General features: G+C 48.5%; 1 protein-coding gene across 2 annotated transcripts; it reads right to left on the bottom strand.

Annotated features, from left to right (window-relative positions):
* Nucleotides 1-163: 163 nt before the first annotated feature.
* Lpo (lactoperoxidase) lies at nt 164-20019 on the bottom strand. Of its 2 annotated transcripts, XM_029483090.1 has the most exons (14): nt 19652-19756; nt 17056-17154; nt 16067-16144; nt 14952-15042; nt 12283-12437; nt 11460-11577; nt 11023-11152; nt 10139-10342; nt 8442-8766; nt 7797-7957; nt 4077-4329; nt 3102-3275; nt 989-1226; nt 164-801 (listed from the first exon to the last, which is right to left on the bottom strand). In XM_029483090.1, exons 3-14 carry the CDS (start codon nt 16140-16142, stop codon nt 594-596), a joined length of 2133 nt encoding a protein of 710 aa, XP_029338950.1. In that variant the 5' UTR covers nt 16143-16144; nt 17056-17154; nt 19652-19756; the 3' UTR covers nt 164-593. The 2 variants fall into 2 exon arrangements, with proteins under 2 accessions (XP_029338950.1, XP_021033833.1); XM_021178174.1 differs by lacking the exon at nt 17056-17154 and having other exon boundaries at nt 19652-20019.
* Nucleotides 20020-20911: the final 892 nt, after the last annotated feature.

Raw genomic sequence — 20911 nt, forward strand, 5'->3', positions numbered from 1 at the left:
CCCCACCCCCCACACACACCAGGAATCCCTTGCCTCCTCCCTGCTCTGAGAATTCTTGAATCTCCCACTTGGTTACTCTTCTCCCTTGTCAGCCTGATTGATGCCCAGGACCACTCAGCAATAAGACACAGCTGGATTATAAACCTCTCGTTACTCACACACAGCTGTTTCCAGGCCTGCCCCAGGAGGGGACAGCCTGATGTTTATTGAGCATTTCGTGTGTTCAACACTATGCTAAGGGCCAGAAGCCATACTCACAAGGCAGGCAGAGGTCTCTGACTCAGGATGCTTATGAGCTAGTCTTGGAGGATGGGAGGAACCATAAAGGTCAAAGGTCACAGCCTCAGCCAGTGCTCATTCAGGGAGAGGGTAGGCAGTGTCTGACAAGCTAGAAGGACATCTTAAGAAGCCTAAGTCTCGAGTCAGGCTGAGAGGGTGGCGAGGGTGGTGACAGCTGAGTGGACAGGCTGGGAAGGCTGAGGCAGCCTTTGGCCTCGGTGTCCAACATGAAAGGAGTAGGTCACTGGAACTGTTTGAAATGGCATCTCGGACCACGGACATGTGCAATGTAGGAAGCTGTGAGCAGCAGGTTCCTACTTCTTCACTGAGGCCCAGGGTGAGAGGTCCAGCTTATCAATTGAAGAGCAGTCCACAAAGCCATGGGGATAGTCGTTAGCCTGGAACGGGTTCAGCGGGACCTTGTCGATGCCAGTGTTGTCACAGACCAGGCGGGAGAAGGACATCTTCTGTAGAGACTCCCGTTGCTTCTCTGTGAAGACCCCGGGGTTCTCCCACCAGAACCTACGAGGACACAGCAGGGTCATTTTACACAGTCCAGTGGCTAGCTCTTCCCCACAATGCCAAAGGACATCCTTAGAAAAGGGAAAAGACCCCTTTATAGTGAGGTATGAAGTCAGACCTCATGAAGAACTTTGGGGACCCCTGCCTAAGGGAAAGGTTCCTCCTCCACCATAATGATTTCACTTGCCTGTCTCCATCTCGGATCCGCTGGAACTGCTGGCCCAGGAGACAGGTCAAGAGAGGCCCCACCCGACCCCTGTGGACCAGGGGTTCAGCGACGGCCCCTAGCCAGATATCAATGTTGCTCGGGGTTCCATAGAGGTCCAGCAGCTTCTTGGCCAGCACCTCGTTTTCCATGACAGCACTCAGCTCCTCTAGTGTCTTTGGTTGGGACAGCCCACAGAAAGCTCTCCAGGAATTGTACCCTAGGGGAGAGAAGGTAAGGCTGGCTCATCTCACTTCGGTTTTCCCTTGGGGATATACACCACCTCCAGCAGCTGGTTAAGTCTGGGAGTGTTTTTTTTTTTTTTAAGATTTATTTATTTATTTGTAGCTGTCTTCAGACACACCAGAAGAGGGCATCAGATCTCATTACGGGTGGTTGTGAGCCACCATGTGGTTGCTGGGATTTGAACTTTGGACCTTCGGAAGAGCAGTCGGGTGCTCTTACCCACTGAGCCATCTCACCAGCCCCAAAGTCTGGGAGTTTTAAGACAAGGAAAGTATAGTGCACTGCCTGTCATCTGTGACACTTCAGTCTCAGGGGAAGACTCGAGGCTTACTGAAATGGAAACGTCTAGTTTCTTTGGAAAGTTTTGTCAAGCGATGTTTTGCTGGGGCACACAGGTGAAAGGATATCTTGCTACAGAAAACATGTGAAAGCATGTGTTCCTGAAGCAGACTCGGGTGGAAGAATGTTTTGATATAGCAAACTCATGAAAGGACGCTTGATGAAGGAGTATGATATGACCCCACAGACAGTGGGAGACTGGCACAGAGCCTTGGTTTGATTTGCTCTGCCTCGCTATTCTTCCCTAAAGATACACATGTAGCCGGGCAGTTTCTTCAGGAGTGAACTACCGCTGCTGGTTCGTGCCTGGTGTCTGCCTGCCTAGAGGACTGATATGAAGCTGCTCAATCATATTTGGTGTTTACTACAGGACCGAACTGCTGCCCAAGAAGTTTAAACTCGCCCCCCAAAAAACTATTGCAGGTCCACACCCCCATATCCTAATAACTTTTATCTAGAAAAGTAGGCTGGAGGAAACACTGAACCCTTATTAAAAGTAGGTTGCAAAATTTTTATGCCTACAGCTTACTATGGGTTTCGCCACTTTTCCAAGCACCATACATACAAAGAAGAGCAAAGCTTTTAAAGCTTGCCTCCAGTTCTGTAACTAGTGTGATTGTTGATACTGATTGGCACTGTAACGAGATCTTGAAAGGCCTAGGAGGCAAATCTCTGGGCATGCTCACGAACAAGTTTCTATATAGGGTTAATTATGGTGGGAAGCCCCGCCCTGAACACCCGAACCAGCCTGTGGTCTGAACACAGACAGGAAGGAAGCTGCAGCATCACCCATCTATCTCTGCTTCCTGACTCCGCTGCCTCATGATCCCAAGACCATGCTTCCCTGAACGATGATGATGGACCGTGTAATCACATCAGATATGTGTTCACAGCCCTGCATTAGGAAAGTGGATGATTCCATTTCCTGGAAGAGGAAACCCTTGATTCCTTATAAGGAAACCCTTATAAGGGTTTTAAAATGGGCTTGCCTCTACCCTGAGCCCATAGGGTTCACAGAGATCAAATTGCCAATCAGGGAGCCTTCATGGGCTGGACCAAGGTCCTTTGCACATATGTTACAGTTGTCGTAGCTTAGTCTTCTCGTGGGACTCCTAACAGCGGGAGTAGGAGCTGTCTTTGACTCTGATGCCTGCCTTTGGGACACTTTCCACTTACTGGGATGCCTTGTCTAGCCTTGTTAGAAGAGGAAGTGCCTAGTCTCATTGCAACTTGCTATACCATGGCTGATTGGTATCCATGGAGGTCAGCCCTTTTTTGAAGAGAAACAGAGGAGGGGTGGATGAGAGCAGGGAAGAGAGGAGGTTGTAGGAAGGACTGGGAGGAGAGGAGGGAAAGGAAATTGTGGTCAGAGTGTAAAATAAATAAAATAAAAATTAAAAATCATTCAAAAGCCTCTAGCTCTAGGATTGATTGGCTTCCAGGTTCCAGAAGAGAGTGCCCAGGAGCCCCAGAAGGTCTCCAGACCAGGTGAGACCTCAGACCCACTCACCAGGCTGTCCGTGGTCTCTGCTCCGCTGTATGTTGATGGAAGCCAGGTCGAAGCCATGGATGGTGTGATTTGGTTGAAACAGCTTGTTTCGAAGCTCGTCTGTCATCATTTTGTTCTGACGCATTAACTTGGCATTCTTGGCCAACAGGCCTCGAACCAGAGGATCAATTCCACCTGCCAAGGGACACCCAGAGGCCAGCCTTAGGATAGGAATCATCCAAGCTGAATTCTCTCTGCCCCAGACATCTTCTCTCAATAGGAAATGGGAAAGACTAGGAAATGTCTCTGATTGGAGGCAGGGAGAGAAGAGGAGAGCACAAGGTAGCCTGCCCTTTGTGCCAGGGTAAGAGGAGACCAGGCTATCCTTTCTGAGGTGACAGAAAAGGGCCCTCATAGGCTGATGAATACCAAAAGGGTTTTCATGGTCAAGTTCGGAGGAGTCAGCGCCTTTGTCTTCCACAGATTCCCCTGGAGGAAGAGGGACCATGCATCTTGAAGAAACATCCCTGACTGGTTAAGCTTGAAGGGAAGTCAAATTCAGCTGACGAATGAGATGACTGCATTCAATCTATGATACCTCACGGTGGTAGGAGGTTCTAGAACAGAGCTATTTACTCACCCACAAATTCTCTTTTCAGGGTTCAGAGAAGTATAGTCTAGGAAATGGCAGAAGAATGTCAGCTCTGAGAAGCTGGAAGGAGAAAGTAACTTGTATTCACTGGTCACTCCTTGGGTCTTAGGAACCAAATAGGGTGCCCTACACATCAATCTCATTTCACTTGATATCCTGGTGAGGTGGGCACTATTATTGCCCTTATTTTACGAACAAGGAGATGAAGACTCAGTCAGATGAATTCCCTTCTCCAGGGCCACACAGGAAGTGTATGGAAGGTGATTTCCATACCAGGAGTCCCTACAAGCTGCTAGAAGAAATGAGAGGGCTCAGGCAAGAACGTCTCCCTAAGAAAGACTCACCGTCCTTGACCAGCCTCCAGGTGTTGAAAAAGACGGTGTGCAGGGGTAGCTCAGATTCCGAACCCCACGGCTGATAATTCTCATCTAGGCGGGACACAGTAGAGGGAATCTCCAAGTGGCCGAAGCGTAAAGCAAAGGTGAAGACATTGGAAACTCGGGGGTCTACAGACTCATTGTAGCCTTGGTATGGGGGAATCCACTTCTGCATCTCATCACCCAGTAGGATGGGTAGGTAGTCCCTAAAGGTGACCACCTGGAGGGAGAAAGGATTCGTGAGGGAAGGATGTGACAAGGTGTGAGCCTCTACAACGGGAGGCTGGAGAGGAATTGCTGCCCAAGAGCATGCCAAGTGGATAGCATTTGTACCCAGTTTCCATTCCCATGGCCATGGCAGACATTGCTAATCAATCATGGCATTCGTTCAGCTATTCCTCATTCTATCTCCACACCAGTTATACTAATTGATCATTTCAAATTGATGCAAGATGTCTGGCTCTAATATTTTATATGGCAATAGGTCATCTTAATAATTAAAAATAGTCATGGGGGGCGTCTAGTTTTAGAACAAAGTGATGTATTCTCATTTTTTCTTTCTCCTCTCTGGTCACTGTAACTAAACAGCCTGGAAATTATTCAACAGGAAATAATAAGAGGACTTCAAGCTTGTGTGGTGATACATGTCTAATCCTAGCATCCCAAAGACAGGAGGTTTGCAAATTTGAGGCTAGTCTGCATTGCATAGTGAGACTGCTATTTCCAACTCAAATAATCCTAAAACAACAACAGCCATAACAAACGGCTGTGGTGATACACATCTGTCATCCTAGTCCTGACAATGTGAAGGCATGAAGGTCAGGAGGCCAAGCTCAGCTGGGTGAGCAATATAAGACCTAATCAAAAACAAAAACAAAAAACAGAGAGAGAGAGAGAGAGACAGAGAGAGAGACAGAGAGAAGAGAGACGGCTTCTTAGCGGTTATAAGAGCACTCGCTGCTCTCCTAGAGGACTTGAGTTCAGTTCCCAATCCAACACCCACATCAGATGGGTCATAGGTATCAGAAACTCCAGCTCCAGGAGATCTGACATTCAACTCTGAAAGCTAGAAAAAGAATATGAACGTCTGGGGACCCCAGAACTTGGAGGACAACAATGTGAGTTCTTCATAACCCCAGATTGAACTGGGTGCAGAAAGAAGAGCCTGGCAGCAGCCTGAAACTTACACACACACACACACACACACACACACACACACACACACACACACGCACGCACGCACGCACGCACACACGCACGCGCCTGCTTTTACTTTCCAGAGACAAAGGGCCAGGGAAAGTCAACACAGGCTAGCAGAGAGCCCCAATCCCTGCCTCACACCCTAAGACCTCAGCCCTGGCCAGCCCTGCCCTACTCCTCAGTCCAGGCTGTGGACCGTCTAAGCCATCTGTGGGGGCACCGCAGCATTGTGTCTGTTTCTACTCACCCTTGGTTCTTCACCAAGGAGACCCATGCACCATGGCTTCTGCTTTTCTAGGAGGTTGCTTAGCAACAACAGACAGCCAGAAAAAACACTTTAGTGCCCTGAAGACAGACCTAGCAGAAGCGGAGTGGGAAGTTCAGATGCCTTGGAAGAGCAAAGCAAACCAGAGGAACATAGGAAGGACTCAGAACCAAGCTGTTAATGGAGCAGAAACAATGGCAGACCAGAACCTAGGCAGGGGAACCACACGCTAGAATAAAGATTCAGATAGGACTAAAATCACCAAAGTGTTCAGTACTACCAAGAACCTGGAAAGCAACATTCCGAGTGAGAGTCACAGCAGCATGGATCTGGTGGAATTAGCGGTGCATCTGGGATCTCCAGAACCCATAAAAAAAGCTGGGCATGGTGGCATGGGCTTGCAAGCTCAGAGCATGGAAGGCAGAGGCAGGTCCATTCCTAGAGCCTATTGGCCAGCCAGCCTAGCCTACTTAGTAAGTTCAAAACTAAAGAACGTGTTTGGCCTTCTGGAGAAATGACACAGGGGAAGTCTGTCCTCTGGCCTCCACATACACGGATGTACATGCATAGCCAAAGACCTATGTGCGCACCCCCACGCACACATAGATATTTTACTTATTTGCTGCCCTGTTTCAAATTGAATCCAGAGCCTTGACTGTGCTAGGTTAAGCACCCTACCACTGAGCTGCACCCCAACCCTACAGTCAATAAAGATTTTAAATTCCTCAACTAATTACACAATTTTCTGAAACAAGGATTGGACATAGGAAACGTCTCAGCGAAGAAGTAGAAATTAAAACGAAGAAGAAAACTGTGTTACTAAAAATACACTACTTGAAATAATAGTAATGATAACAGCAATAAGATTGAATTCACTCAACAGTAGAGTGTAAACGACAAAGGCCAGAAGTAGAAAAGATCAGTAGACTTCACTAATCTGTACAAAAGAGAGAAAGTAGGTGAATGAAGAACTTTCAGGAGGTGGGTGGCAGTGGCGCATGCCTTTAATCCCAGCACTCAGGAGGCAGAGGCAGGTGAATTTCTGAGTTCAAGGCCATTGTGGTCTACAGAGTGAGTTCCAGGATAGCCAAGGCTACACAGAGGAAACCCTGTCGCAAAACAAACAAACAAACAAACAAACAAATAAGAGGTGAAGGAAGAGGAGAGGAAGAAGAGGCAGAAAGATAAATAAACAAGCAAATAAGCAAGCAAGAAAGGAACCTCTAGTAAACTAGACTGTATGGATTCTACAGGACAATAATAAAAGATCTAACTTCTTTCTTGTTTGTTTGTTTTTGAGACAGGGTTTCTCTGTGTAGCTCTGGCTGTCCTGGAACTTACTTTGTAGACCAGGCTGGCCTCGAACTCAGAAATCCACCTGCCTCTGCCTCCCAAGTGCTGGGATTAAAGGTGTGTGCCACCATGCCCAGCTGTTTATTTGTTTGTTTATTTATTTTTATTTTTTAAAGATCTAACTTCTAAGAAGCCAGATACAGAGTTGGATGCCCATGATCTCAGCGCTTGGAAGGTAGAGGCTGGAGGATCAGCAGGTCAAGCAAGGCCAGTCTGGACTAAGTGAGACTCTGTCTTAAAACCAACACACACACACACACACACACACACATCATTCACACACACTCTCACACACTTTCTCACACACTTCTCACACACTTTCTCACACAATACACACTCACACACACATTCACACACACTCTCACACACTTCTCACACACTTTCTCACACAATACACACTCACACACACATTCACACATACTCTCACACACTTCTCACACAATACACACACACACACATCATTCACACACACTCTCACACACTTCTCACACAATACACACACACACACAAACACTCAACCCTTCTAACTCAGCTGAGAAAGCAGTCCAAAATCAAGTACTTCTATGGCGTGTAGCTTATATAGAAAGAATTCCAAAGGAAGAGAAATCAAACTAGCTCAAGTCACTGCGAGGGGGCAGATCTAGGAGTGAGAGAACCTCAGTGATGGTGACAGGGTAGACTCACAGAGGGACCACATGTGGACAACTCCCCACATTCAGAACATGGGGATACATTTAAAATAGAGCCTGTCAGACACTTGGAGAGAAGCACATGAGAAGGAGGAGCAAGGCAGAATGCGGGAAGAGGGCATGCAGCCGGAAGTAACTAAACAGAGCCAAGATGGCCAGTGGTGGCTCCTGCCTCCATACCTGTATAAAGGCTCCCATGATTTTCCTTGTTTCCTGATAGAGCGTCTCTCCGTCCCAATGCGGGTTGAGTTTGTTTAGTTCTATGGCCAACCGGTTGTGCTCCCGGATAAAGAGTGTGTGGGATGTGGCCAGCAAGATCTGCTCTGAGGCTCGGGAGTCCCCTAGAAGCCCAAAAGACAGGAAGATGCGTTCTCTCTGAGCAAGCAGAGCCGGAGACCTGCACAGAGAAAGATGATACCCACCCCGACTCTTTCCCAAGCCCCTCCTTCAAGGTAGACTAAGGAAAGTGAGGTGGAGAACCAGATGGGCAGTGAAGCATGGTGTGCGATTATAGATTGTGCCACCAAGCTTGTCTAGAACTGGGCCTGTGACAGAGTACTAGAAACGTTTATATTAAAACGTGAATAACCAATCCCGGTGGATGATGGGATCATAGGGATTTTCTTTGTATTTTTCCTGGACTTCCTTCTTTTCTTCTACAGTGAACACTTGTTCTTTGATGGGGCCCCTACTCTACTCCTAGTTTAGTGCTACAGACAGAGGTGACTTGGAACATTTTTCTGGACAAATCCTGAGATGGCGCCTCCTCCTTCGGTGATCCCCTTGTCCCTTAGACCCTCTTTTCCCCTCCCTGGCTAGACTCACCTGCCAAGAAGCAGGGCACACCAGCTGTGGCATTGATGACCTCACAGGGGCTGGGTTTCATTTTGACGAAAGGTGGGAAGGGCCGCCCATTGTCTGAGACTTCTTCATTGACAGCCATGAGGCCCAAGGGGCTGCTGAGGTTTCTAAGTCGATTTGCCAGGCTTGGCTCAGGGCTATACACTAGGCTAGCATCCAGGAAAGAGGTTAGAGCATTGATCTGCTCTCGGGCCAGGGATTTGTAGGGTGGTGTGGGGCAGACAAATCCAGCTCTGAAGAAAGGCATGCACTTCCCCTGAGTCTTTAATTTAGGGTCACCAGCTGGGAACTGTAGAGAGATGGGTTGGGGGTGATTACACAAAATATCTATGCCCGGGCACTGCTTCCCAGGGTCAGGCTGGAGGAAAAGATGCTCACGGTGATTTCCCGGCCAGACATTGGCCCTAGATGCCTCCCACTGACAATACACTTCCCGGGCCCATGATACTCCAAAGTTCATTATATCCTGGTGTGTAAGAGCTGAAAGCAATAATTCATTCTTTCACAGTAAGCGCTCAGAGATGGCAAAGAGGATTTCTCGAGAGCCTGAGACGGGGCAAGCGGCATATGACATGAGGTTTAGTAATTATTACCGAAATATTGACCCTGGAACTGCCTTGTGCCAGCCACTCACTATGCATACTTCATCTCATTCTGGCCCTCAAAGAGCCTGTGAGTCAGACCGCCAAGTCCTTTACACCTTAGAGAATGGTCTCAATTGGTCAATAGGTTAACGTGTCTCAGCACCCACAAATTAGGAGGGAAAGATGTCTTGTTTTGTTTTTAAATTTATACCACAGCACAGACTCTCGATTTGTTGTTTGGGTGAATAAATGACTAAGTACAAAATTTATGGTTAAGAAGAGACCACTTCAAGCCGCTCTCTCTCCCCTGCGCTGCTGTTGGACACTCCTCGCCTCTGCCGAAGCGCCTTAATGGAAGCCATCCTCCAGGGAACTTACTTAGTTTCACAAACTAAGTATAGGATGAATCCCTTGGCTGGAAGGGGGCTGCATGGGATGGATGGATGTGTTTTGTTGTTGTTGGGGGTGTTTTGTTTTGTTTTGTTTTTCGAGACAGGGTTTCTCTGTGTAGCCCTGGCTGTCCTGGAACTCACTCTGTAGACCAGGCTGGCCTTGAACTCAGAAATCCGCCTGCCTCTGCCTCCCAAGTGCTGGGATTAAAGGCGTGCGCCACCACGCCCGGCATGGATGTGTTTTGATAAAAATGCAGACTACATCTCCCAACACCTGGCAGGGGTGGTGCTGGTGGTCAGGCATGAGAGTCTGCATTTCTAACCAGCCCCCAGGAGACTCAGAACCCACTGGGTGGGGGTGCAGACAACCCTCCACAGAGTTCCCGATTCTGTCAATAGGTTCACACGCTCACTTTCATGCCAGCCTTTTGTCCTTGAGAGCAAGAACAGTGCCTCACCCATGAATCCCCAGTGCTTGCTGCACTCCCTGACATAAAATACTCTTACTGTCTAATTACTGAGTGAATGGCTGAGCCCATGAACGGATATAAAGCTATGAAGCAGCATCCAAAGCTATCAAGAGATCCTGATCTTCCGGCTGGGGATGCGTGCTACGTGGGAAGTTGCAAGGGACACGTGATCCACGGAGAGTGGTCAGGGACAGCGTCTGGCTGCAGAGGCCTACCATGATGGGGAAGCAGTTGTCTCCCTGGATACAGTGTTCGTCGCACTGGGCTTTGGTGTAGGTATCACTCCCCATTTCAGTTTCAGGGGCAAAGTCCATGTCGTGGTCCACGATTTGACCCCACTGCATGAAGAGCATGGATCTCTTCTGGTCCAGAACGTCCTCGTTCAGATAGGCTGCAATCTGGTTAGAGACTTCCCGGGGCTGCACATGGAGGGAGCGGGGAGGTCAGGTTGGAAGAAAGCATGCGCTGAGAATTAAAAGTCAACACCGGATTGCTGAGGACCTACGATCTAGTCCCAAGAGGAGCTTGTGAGGTACTGGGTGCATGATAACACGTTGTAGCTGAGGACATAGAACGTTAGAGAGTGGAAGCTGATGCTCTTGGTCCTGCAGCTGCAAGGCGACAGGGATGGGATTAAACCTGGGTCTGCATGACTCGACAATAGTCAAGTAGCCTTACTATGGAGAGGGAAAACAAAGACAAGCTGCTTCTGACTGCCTCTGATGGAAGTGCCAGGTTTCTGGATATGGGACGAGGGACCCTGGAGACTGGCTGCCAATTCAGACGAGGCCAACAGATCGGATCTACAGGAAAACGACAGCTGGTGCACTCCAGGGGCTGGGACACAGTAGGCGCAAGTAGAATAGTGCAAAGAAACCATCTGCCTGGGAGACCCCAGGGTATCAGCCTGTGACAGTTGGGACATTACCACCACCACCTGCCTAGGCCCCGGGTTCTGCTGACCCCTCGCGGCAGTTTGGGGAACATATCGCTCGAGCGCAAATCCTAATCTCAGTCGCGCCTCTCATTTTCCTTTTTAGAGTGCAATGTTCTGGCGTGTGGCTTTTTCCCTCCCATCCTATACCCCGCCCTCCTTCACCTGCGGAAGAGGGAAGCCGTTCCGCAACTTCCCCGGAGTCCACCCGTAAGGGAGGGAGAGCCCGTCCTCGTATTCTGCGGGCAGCCATCGAGCCAGCGCCCTGTTGGCGGATCCCAGCGCTGGATTCTTCCTGAAACCCAATAAGAAGGCTCTCAGCCTCAGCACTTGGCCTTCCGGCTTGCCGCCCTCATCCTGCATCCCTTAACCTGAGCTCTACGGGAGGAAAAGCAGATGTGGAGGAGGGGCCCTCTGCACTGTGAGGTTCTGAATTTTCCCAACCCTAAAACCTAGGACTGTCTGAGTAGTGGCAAGGACTGTTCCCAGTGGGTCACAAGTGGCCTCACTGGAGATACGTTGTCTTCAGAGGGACTCAGGAGTTGTGTCAGCAGTGTCCATGGGGCAAAGATGCTGGTAGGGGTGGTGGGTGTTAGGGTCACCTGTTGTTACAGTATCCATTAATGGTCCGGTAAGGACTACTTATGTTGCAAGTCATTGTTGGAGCAGGGGGATTACAGCCTGCCTCCCAAGAGAGCGAAGTCAAATCCAGGCCTTGACCTGAAACAAAAGAGAACCCCAAACAGGTCGGAGTTCAGAGATACTGGCAACAAACTAGAGATGGCAGCTCGGTGTAACCCAGAAGAGAATACAAGTTTCATCTCTTAAGACATACTCTCAGGAAACCTATCTGACACCGGAGGCTTCATCTACAGGAGCGAGAACACTGGTTTGGGGTAGGAAACCCTGTTTATTGACTTTGGTATTTCCTCCAGGCAGACACACACACACATACACACACATAACACACTGAACACAGATGTCCCTTCTCCATCAGTTGGCAATATAACCTTGTCACAAGGAGTTCTTTCATCTGCAAAAGGGACATTGGCTTAACTGTCCCCAAGGGACCGCTGAGGTTTGCCAGTATGTCCTTTGGGCTTAGGAAGGAAGGTGGATTTGTCTTTCTGTGTAAATAGTCCCCAACAGCTCTTAGTGGCCTCTGTTCTGTACTGATGATCCCTTCCTCTCTTTAGAAGTCTAGCCCGTGGGGGCTGGTGAGATGGCTCAGTGGGTAAGAGCACCCGACTGCTCTTCTGAAGGTCTGGAGTTCAAATCCCAGCAACCACATGGTGGCTCACAACCATCCGTAATGAGATCTGACTCCCTCTTCTGGAGTGTCTGAAGACAGCTACAGTGTACTTACATATAATCAATCAATCAATCAATCAATCAATAAATAAATGTCTAGCCTGTTTTCTTTACCTGTGACATTGGTGAGAAACTGAGACAGTTTCTTTAGGGACTCTTCCCACACCTGCCCACTCCGGATGGCTGTGCGTGTCCGGCCTTTGGCATGCTTGAGATAATCTGACAGGTGACGGGTGCTATGTGTCTTGGTTGTCATGGCCTTCTTCAGCCTAGGAACCAATGGGGATCATGAGCGAGCAGGTTCCTTAGAAGTGTGGCAGTGGCTCACGGGAGAGGCACAAGGTAGTAGTGTTTGTACAGGGAAAGCCACAAGGGTTCTGAGGAGTAAACATGGGCTTTCAGCATCTTCCCCTTGTCTCTTCTGATACTGACGGAAAACCTCTTCAGCCACAGAGGCCGTGGAACATTAAGTCTGGCCTTAAGTAAAGCTGGCGGATGGACCAAAAGATTCCTGAATGCCAGGCTGTTTGTGGCCTGATTATGTCAGAACCAACTGGGCGCCTTAAGACCACCCAGGTCCTACAATGGATGAATCCAGACTTGAGAACTCCTGGTATACTGCCGAGCCTTATAGCCTAAGAATTCTAGAACGAGGACACACATGGACCTCCAGTTCTGCCCGTGCATCTGGGCCTAGAATTGGTGTGGAGTCTGTGTCTGGAAGCACCCAGCCTACGCCGAACATCTCAGGAAAGCTCGGCCTTAGTCCTGTATCTTCTATGTGCAAAATAAGAATCTCTAAGGCCTTCTACTCTGAAGCCTGTGACAATGCAGAGAGGCCAGCGGCATGAGACCCCTCTGTTGCCTCGCTGAGCCTCAGTTTTCTTGTGAGTGAAGATCTATCTACAAGGCCCCTGTCTCCAAGTCTCTGAAGTATGGCTCAGATTCTCACAAACCCAGCCTTCATGGTTGTGTTTAAATCTTGCTTGTAATGCCTGTCCTGTCCTTTACAGCAGGCCACTAGCTCGAGTTAAAGTGCTGGTAGGTACCATGGTTTAGTCCAAGGGACATGAGAGAAAAGGCTCAGGAGGGCTAGCCTCAGCCTAACCTCCCTAAAGACTCCCAGGATATATCAAAAGTCATGCTGTCTTTTGCTACCTTAAAACAAACAAACCAAACTAACCAACCAAAAACCCATAAGCTTTTACTATGCAACAACAGCTCAGCCGGGCGTGGTGGCGCACGCCTTTAATCCTAGCACTTGGAGGCAGAGGCAGGCAGATTTCTGAGTTCGAGGCCAGCCTGGTCTACAAAGTGAGTGCCAGGACAGCCAGGGCTATATAGAGAAACCCTGTCTCAAAAAACCAAAACCAACCAACCAACCAACCAAACAAACAAACAAAAAACAACCCAGCTCAGGCTAGCCTGGATATGTAGACCAGGCTGGCCCTCAAACTTCCAGAGTTCTGTCTGCCTCTGCCTTTGGGGTGCCAGGACTAAAGCCACACAACATTACACCCAGCTTTCTGCTGTTTTTATGAGACAGTATAGCTCAGTAGCCCAGGACTCACGTCTAAAGTTAGATACCCTAAGCACAGGGTTGGAGCTCTCAGTGTAGGCCAGAGAATTTTTCCAGGTCTTTGAGCTGGTAATAGATATCTTTGAGTACCCAGAAAAGTACCCAAAGAGGGGTTCCACTGAGGCACTGAGCTGTTCAGGACTGGTGGATTTGCCACCCCTGTTTTTCCTGCTCCTCTCTCCGCTCAGCCCTATGGAGGACTTGGTGGGGTGGGAGGAGCCTATCATAGAGCAAGGGAGAGGACTTCTGCCGCCCGCCCCCCCCCCCTTTCCCCAGCCCCTTTTGTCACTACAGAGCAAGAAAGTCAGTCGCATGGGACTTTGCCTCCTTAGATTGATCTTTGACCTCCTGAAACGATACTTTTCCGGAGACTAAAAGCAATCTAAAAGTCACCAAAAGAATCATGGGATTGCTTGTTTCATGAGCCTCAGTCCTCTGCATGGGGTGGCTTAGTTGATCCAGGCCTCCTCAGATCCATCAAAAAGGGTTTCTGTGTTCTTTGGCTGGCTGCTGTAGGTACAGCCTCTAGGCTCACCCCTGTAGCCTTATTTGTCACTTGTTCCCAAGCCTTTGCCACTGCCTGATTAGAGTTCCCAGCAGTAAAACCAGCACACTTAACACTTGCCACCGGAGCCTCAAGCCTGGGCCATGTCAACCTACTGTGGATATGTGAAAGCTCTACTTCCTTGCTCTAAGGTGGGACAAGGCTCTGAAGTGCACCTTACACTCTGGGTCTCTGTGGGTGGGTGGTGGCAGTGCAGTCAGGCTGAGGCTGGAGTTCAAGCCACATTCGATGTCGCATTATGCGGTAACCTTGCTTGAGAGCACTTCTTTCTCAAATTACCCGCACCGACTCTGTGCCTACGGTTCTGTTTCCAGAGAGCCTGACCCAAGTCGGACTATATTAACTGAATGAAAAAACTTTCTGTTATATCTGGTAGGTTATAACCAAAGGAACCCCTGGGCCACATGGAGGGGAAGTCCTTATCAGATTATATTAGATGCCCCCCCCCCAGGCATTTTAGAAGCTGGAATTTTTAGAACTCGGAAGCTAATTGTTCCTGCTTGCTACATTCTTGGTGCGGGTGGAGAGTGGTAGAAAGGCACGTTTTATAATTGCTTTGGCTCGATGGCTTGCTGGGACTGGTCAAGGTGCACCTGCCACTAACAGGAAGGGGAGGTAACACACACGAGTCTCATTTACCTGTCCCGGGAATCCAGGAAGGCCTTGTTGACCCAGACCTTGACCTCTTCCACTGTGTTGTGGATGATGATGTCAGTTTCGACAGTTGAAGCTTGGGGAGGGAAAAGCAGGAAGCAGGGTATCAATTACCATTCCTTTGAGATCTTAGTCCCCCACCCTGACCCCAGCAGCCATTAACTCATAGGGGTTCAAGATTAAGATATACTACAAAAGTCCTCAAAGCACTGGTCCTCGGTCTTCCTAATGCTGCGGACCCTTTAATACCACTCCTCATGTTGTGGTGACCCCCTAATCATAAAATTATTTTTGTGGCTACTTCTTAACTGTGATTTTGCTTCTGTTGTGAACTGTAATGTGAATATCTGATGATAGGCAACCCCTGTGAAAGGGTCAAATGACCCCTACAAAGGGGTCGAGACCCACAGGTTGAGAACCACTGCCTTAAAGGTAGGTGATTAACAGAATGGAAAGCGACCTGTTTGCTCTTCAGCAAGATGTCAAATTTGCCCTATGGGATTCTGGTACAGAGCCCAGGAAGAGGACAATAGGGCATTCAGTGTGACCACGCAGCTTGGGCTGCCTGGGATCGGGTGAGATGGTCCTGTGATCCCTTGAACAAGCCCATCAGTGTCCAGCCAATAGCCAGGACATGAAAGGAGAGATGCTCGTCTTGCTCTCTCCAGGTTGGGGTGTGGAATATGAGAGGCTGCCTCTTTTCTGGGCAAGGAGACTGCACCAGATTGAGCAGTGTCCCTTTGGATCGTCAGCCTGTGACTTTATTTTCAAACAGGCTTTGCAGATCTGATTAATTCGGATGAGGACATGAACCTGAAGTCCAGTGACTGGTGGGCTTAGGAAAGGACACAGGAAGAAGGCATGTAAAACTCAGGGTAGCTACAAGTTAATGATATAAAGTTGCCTCGAGCCACCAGGAGCCAGGAGAGGCTAGGGAGCCTCCTCTTTTAGGGTCTCTAGGAGGAACATGGCCCTCCCATTCCCTTTGTCTTGAAGTTCTAGCCTTCTGGGCCGTGTAAGTATAAATCGGCATTGATTTCAGCCACCCAGGTTATGGTACCTTGTCTTAGTCCAAGAAACAAATACACCATGACGCTTACCATTGCTGGCAGATGCCGCAGTCTGGAGCAAGGTCAGGGAAGCCAGGAGGGCTGGGAGATGCAGAAGCACTTTCATCACTGAAACGAGACCAGGGTCGTATACTAGAAGCCTTAGTGAGAGCGATGGAATCTCAGAAAACGGGGAAATCCCAGGCAAACTCAGATGCCCTAGCTATACAAACTCACAGTATTCACAGGCTGGGAGAGGCAGAAAGGCGCAGGAGGGAAGGGGCTTCAGGGCCTGAGGACCTGAGAGAGCTCTGCATTTGCCCACCCCATGATCTTGGGCAAATTTCTTAACACTGGGCCACCGGCCTGCCAGTAAGGGGCAGGGTCTAATGATCCAAGATGTCCCATTCTGCTTGGAGAGCCTGGACTTGTTATGTCACAGACAGGAGAAAATTTCCCAAGTTTTAGGGGTTCTTTTGCCTCCTTCTTTAGATAGCTTGCTTCCTGATAGCCAGGCTCCGCTGGGGTGGCACAGGGGAGGGAACACAGCACACCTTTCCTTAGAAATTCCACAGGACTTTCCCCTCCCTCAAAACTGGGGCGCTTGACCCATGGAACACCAACCCTCCCATTCCCTCTGCCATATCTGATTAGGAAACCTGGCTTCTCATTTCTTCTTTACTTTGACTCTCTCTCTCTCTCTCTCTCTCTCTCTCTCTCTCTCTCTCTCTCTCTCTCTCTCTCTCTCTCTCTCTCTCTCTCTCTCTCTCTCTCTCTCTCTCTCTCTCTCTCCCCTCATTAAAAAGAGAAAGAAAGAATTCAAGGCCAAAGCTGAATTATTTTCTGTGTTATGGCCATGTTCCGGGCTGGTGTGAAGCAAGGGTGTGGGGCTGAAAGCAAAGCCAGGCAAACGTGGGGTCCTGACACTGGAAAATAGGTTTGAGCAAGTCGTCTGGGAAAGACGTTGTCTGCAGCTGAAGGCAGCCTGGGTAAAGCATACAGAATACTGGAGTTCTGTGATGTTTAAGGCATTTACCTACCTTCTTGGCCTCACATTCAGTTTAGGCATGTCCCAAGCCCTTCCCTGAGACTCAGAGCATGCTCTGAAGAGAGATCCACAGCCTCTTCTCCTCCTGTGTCTAGGGAGGAGGAGGGAGAGGAAAGCACAGATGCAAGTCCATGCCTCTTCTCAAGCAATGTCCCCTCTGCCTCATGAACGCCTGTGTGCTTTCAAAACCCCAGCCAGTTATCCTCTTCTTCGTAACATTTAACAGGTTTCTCTGGGCAAAGTTAGGTTATTTCCATCACATCCTACCTCAGGATTTTACTTGAGTCTTTTCATGCCTGTTTTCAAATAAGGCCATGAGTTCCCGGAAGCCAATGCTTTATTGTGTGCCTGTGTGCGTGTTTGTACATGCGCGTGTTTGTGCATGTGCGGGTATGTGTGCGGGTGCGTGTGCATGTGTGTGTGTCTAAGCTCAGCATTGGTACAAATTAGCACTGAACATATACTGAATGAGTGACAGAAAGGAGAGGTTTAACTTCTGGAGTTTGTACAGGGCCAGTTGATAAGCCCTTAGTCAGTTTCTCATACGGTCGTGCGTGTAAGAATCATCTAATGATCTTGGAAGAGTACAGACTCTGGCTTAGCACGGGGTGGGAGGTGGCCCTGGGTCTACACCAACAGCAAGCTCCTGGGCAATAGTGCTGCCCGGAAGACCACACTGAGTACTGTGACCTTCCAGAGTTTGACTCTCAGACTTGCAAGTCGAAAGACTGAGCGGGAAGGAAGTGTTGGAATTCATTTCCACCAACGGCAAGAACCTGTTGAGGTTGATGGTGGAAAGAGCCAACCGGAAAGCCAGTGAACACCCCATCCCCGGGCAGAACACTGTATTTGACCTTTCAAGCAGCTCTGGAATAAAGAGGAGGATGCAGAGGCAAGAACTGTGATATTACAATAGGTGACATATCGCTCCCTGTTTCATATATTAGAAATCTCATTTGATATATGATCACACCCATATCCAACATCCCTCCCACACATGATTGTCATCCACAGTAATTCCTAGTTCAAAGCTCCTTCCCTAAATTAAAATATAAAAACCATGATTTCTCCCCCCCCCAGGACAAACTCTCTAATCAATTCTAATCAATGCCCCACCACACACACACACACACACACACACACACACACACACACACACACAATCTTTCTGTATTGGTGTGGACCATGAAATTCTTTGAACTATGTCATCTGATAATAAACCATAACCCTCCCATTTCAGTAGGGATCCTGCCCTTTGTCTGGGAGGGAGGGAGGAATGATGCTCAGAGAAGCTAAGAAGAATCTCAACAGACGAGCCTTATTGGGATTTCCCACTCAGCCTATTAACATTAGGTCTATGTGGCTGTCTGGGCTTTGGTTGTATTATGCTATAAGACTCCAGAGGGCTTCTAGATGATCGAACACGTGGAACTTGCTAGAAGGGATATGCCCAGAGAAAGCAGAGATACCCTACGTTCCTTTGGACATACCTCGTTGCCCTGTGTCCTTTGAAATAACCAAAGTGTTCCCCTGTGTCTTGTGAGCATCTCTAGCAAATTGGTCAAGTTTAAAGAGGGGTTGTGGGAAGGCTGTCAGACTCCTAGGCAGAACAGCCTGGAGTTTGTGACTGGCTCTGAAATCAGGGTTCACTCTCGGGGACTGAGCATTCCACCTGTGAGATCTGATATCTCCAGGTAGAGACTGTCAATACCGAATGGAATTAGCAACACCCAGCTGGCATCCAGCTATCCAGTGCATCTTGCTGGTGGGTGGGGATTTTTCCCTAGACCTCGAGTCAGAAGCAGGCTGTGACATGCTGATAGAAGAAACTGAGTCTGAGATTTGAGTTTATTTTCCTTCTATATTCTCAGGGACTTTTATCAAGCCGCCCCTAGGAAAAAAGACTCCTTTGTCCTAGCTGGAGGTGACTCACTGGGTATGGGCTGAGTTTAATCAGTTACATAAAAAGCAATACAACTTAACCCCTCAGCTCTCCCCAGATGAAACCCATCTAGTACCTACAGGTCTGGCACTTGGTTGAGACCCAGAGGATTGCAGAATATTTAAAACAGTGACTAGATTATCAGGGCTGACCAGCTGTTCAGATCTGCTGCAGCCAACAGGCATGAAGGAGGTGAAACTTTGAGAGCCCTGGCTTAGGTACCCCACCCCCACCCCCTGCCCACGACAGGGACACCTTACTACAGTGAGGAGTATCATTTCAGCTCTGTCTGAAGAACACCGAACTCAACAAACAACTGTCTCCTCAACTTTCTGAGTGACCCTGGACACCTGTCTTGGGTCTCTTTTTCTAAATCGTACAGACAAGAAAGCTTCATGGGACCTTCCAGTCCTGACAGTTGATGAATGGTGGTCCTGCCTGGTGTGCAGGGGCAGAAAAGGCTTCTTGCCTTGCGGCAGATTTAGTCATCCCCTAAAGGACAGGGCAAAAAGTTGCCGATTCATAGTTAAATCTGGCACCGGAAAATGCCCAAGGAAGACAAGTCCAAATTAAGGACTAAATGTTCTCCAGTCTTGGGATTTCATCATCCACTTTGCAGGAAGCAGGAAAGGTTAACACGACTTACCTGCAGTGTGCCTTGACCTCCCGTGGCAGCCAGAAACTTTTTTCTGCTTAGACGAGTTGGTCTTTTATATACTCCTGTAAGAATGTACTTATGGGAAAGGCCCAGAGGGAAGGATTTTTCAAGGTTGAACTGGCTTAAAGGACACACACACTCAGGCTCAGCAGGGAACACCCTGTGACTCCAGGCACACGCAATAAGGAAACCATAGGATGTCAGGGAGCAATTGATGTAATAGGCGCTGACTAGGCGGCGTTACTCCTCTTTCCACCTTCCAGCTTAAAATCTGCCAGCTTGATCTAGGCAGGGAAGATTCAACCCCAAGTCTTGTGCATGCGTGACCCCCGGTGGATCTGAATAGCTCTCAGAACTAAGTCTAGTTAAATGTCACCCTTATTCCTTTACACGTCATTTTTGACTCCTCCCTTACCTTCTAGCCAATCCATGGTAGGATATAATGGATTGTCTTTTGCATTTAGGATGATTAACCAACATTAACTTGGGGGGAATCAAATTCTCAAAAGACTGGCTTTTTGGAAGGAGTCACCAGAGAGGAGAGATCAGCCCGCACGCCATCAGGACACTGGGTCACAGACCCCTCAAGTCAATTCACCTTTCAGTGTTTTGAACTGTACAGTGGAAAAAATCGAAGGTTAGTTTAATGAGTATGATGGGTCTCTGACTTCACACCTTTTATACGGTGTTGCCTTAAAAAATGACCATGGCCCCAGAAAAATATCCACCCAAAGCCCAGAGATTAATAGATGACTTCTATCTCGGTGACTTGAAAAGTGTCAGATGGGTCAGAACCAAATAAGAAGGAAATGGATCGGAGAAGACAGAATTTCATTAGCGTGTTTTACAAGATGGGCTCTGTGAGGTCATCTTTGGGTGAGAAACACTTAGAAAGGACACTCATCCACCATAGCCCAGACCACGGGTTTCACCTTGAGGAAAGTGATCGCCCATCTCCGTCACTGAAATATACTTAAAGACTATTTCTCTTTTGTTTTTGAGACAAAGTCTCATGATGTAGCCCCAGCTGTCTCAGAGCTCATTATGCAGCCCAGGTTAGCCTTAGCATCACACAGTCTTCCTACCTCAGCTTCCACAGTCCCAGGATCACAGATCTGAACAGTCAGCTTCTTAAAGAGCATTTCTCTTCCGAAGAACACAGGCAAATGAGCTGGGCATCTCAGAAGAAAGCTGCTGCCCAGCAAAGGACGCAGACACCAGGGTCCTCTTGTTTGTTTGTTTGTTTTT

This window comes from Mus caroli, chromosome 11 (assembly GCF_900094665.2).
Source record: "Mus caroli chromosome 11, CAROLI_EIJ_v1.1, whole genome shotgun sequence".
Lineage (NCBI taxonomy): Eukaryota > Metazoa > Chordata > Mammalia > Rodentia > Muridae > Mus > Mus caroli.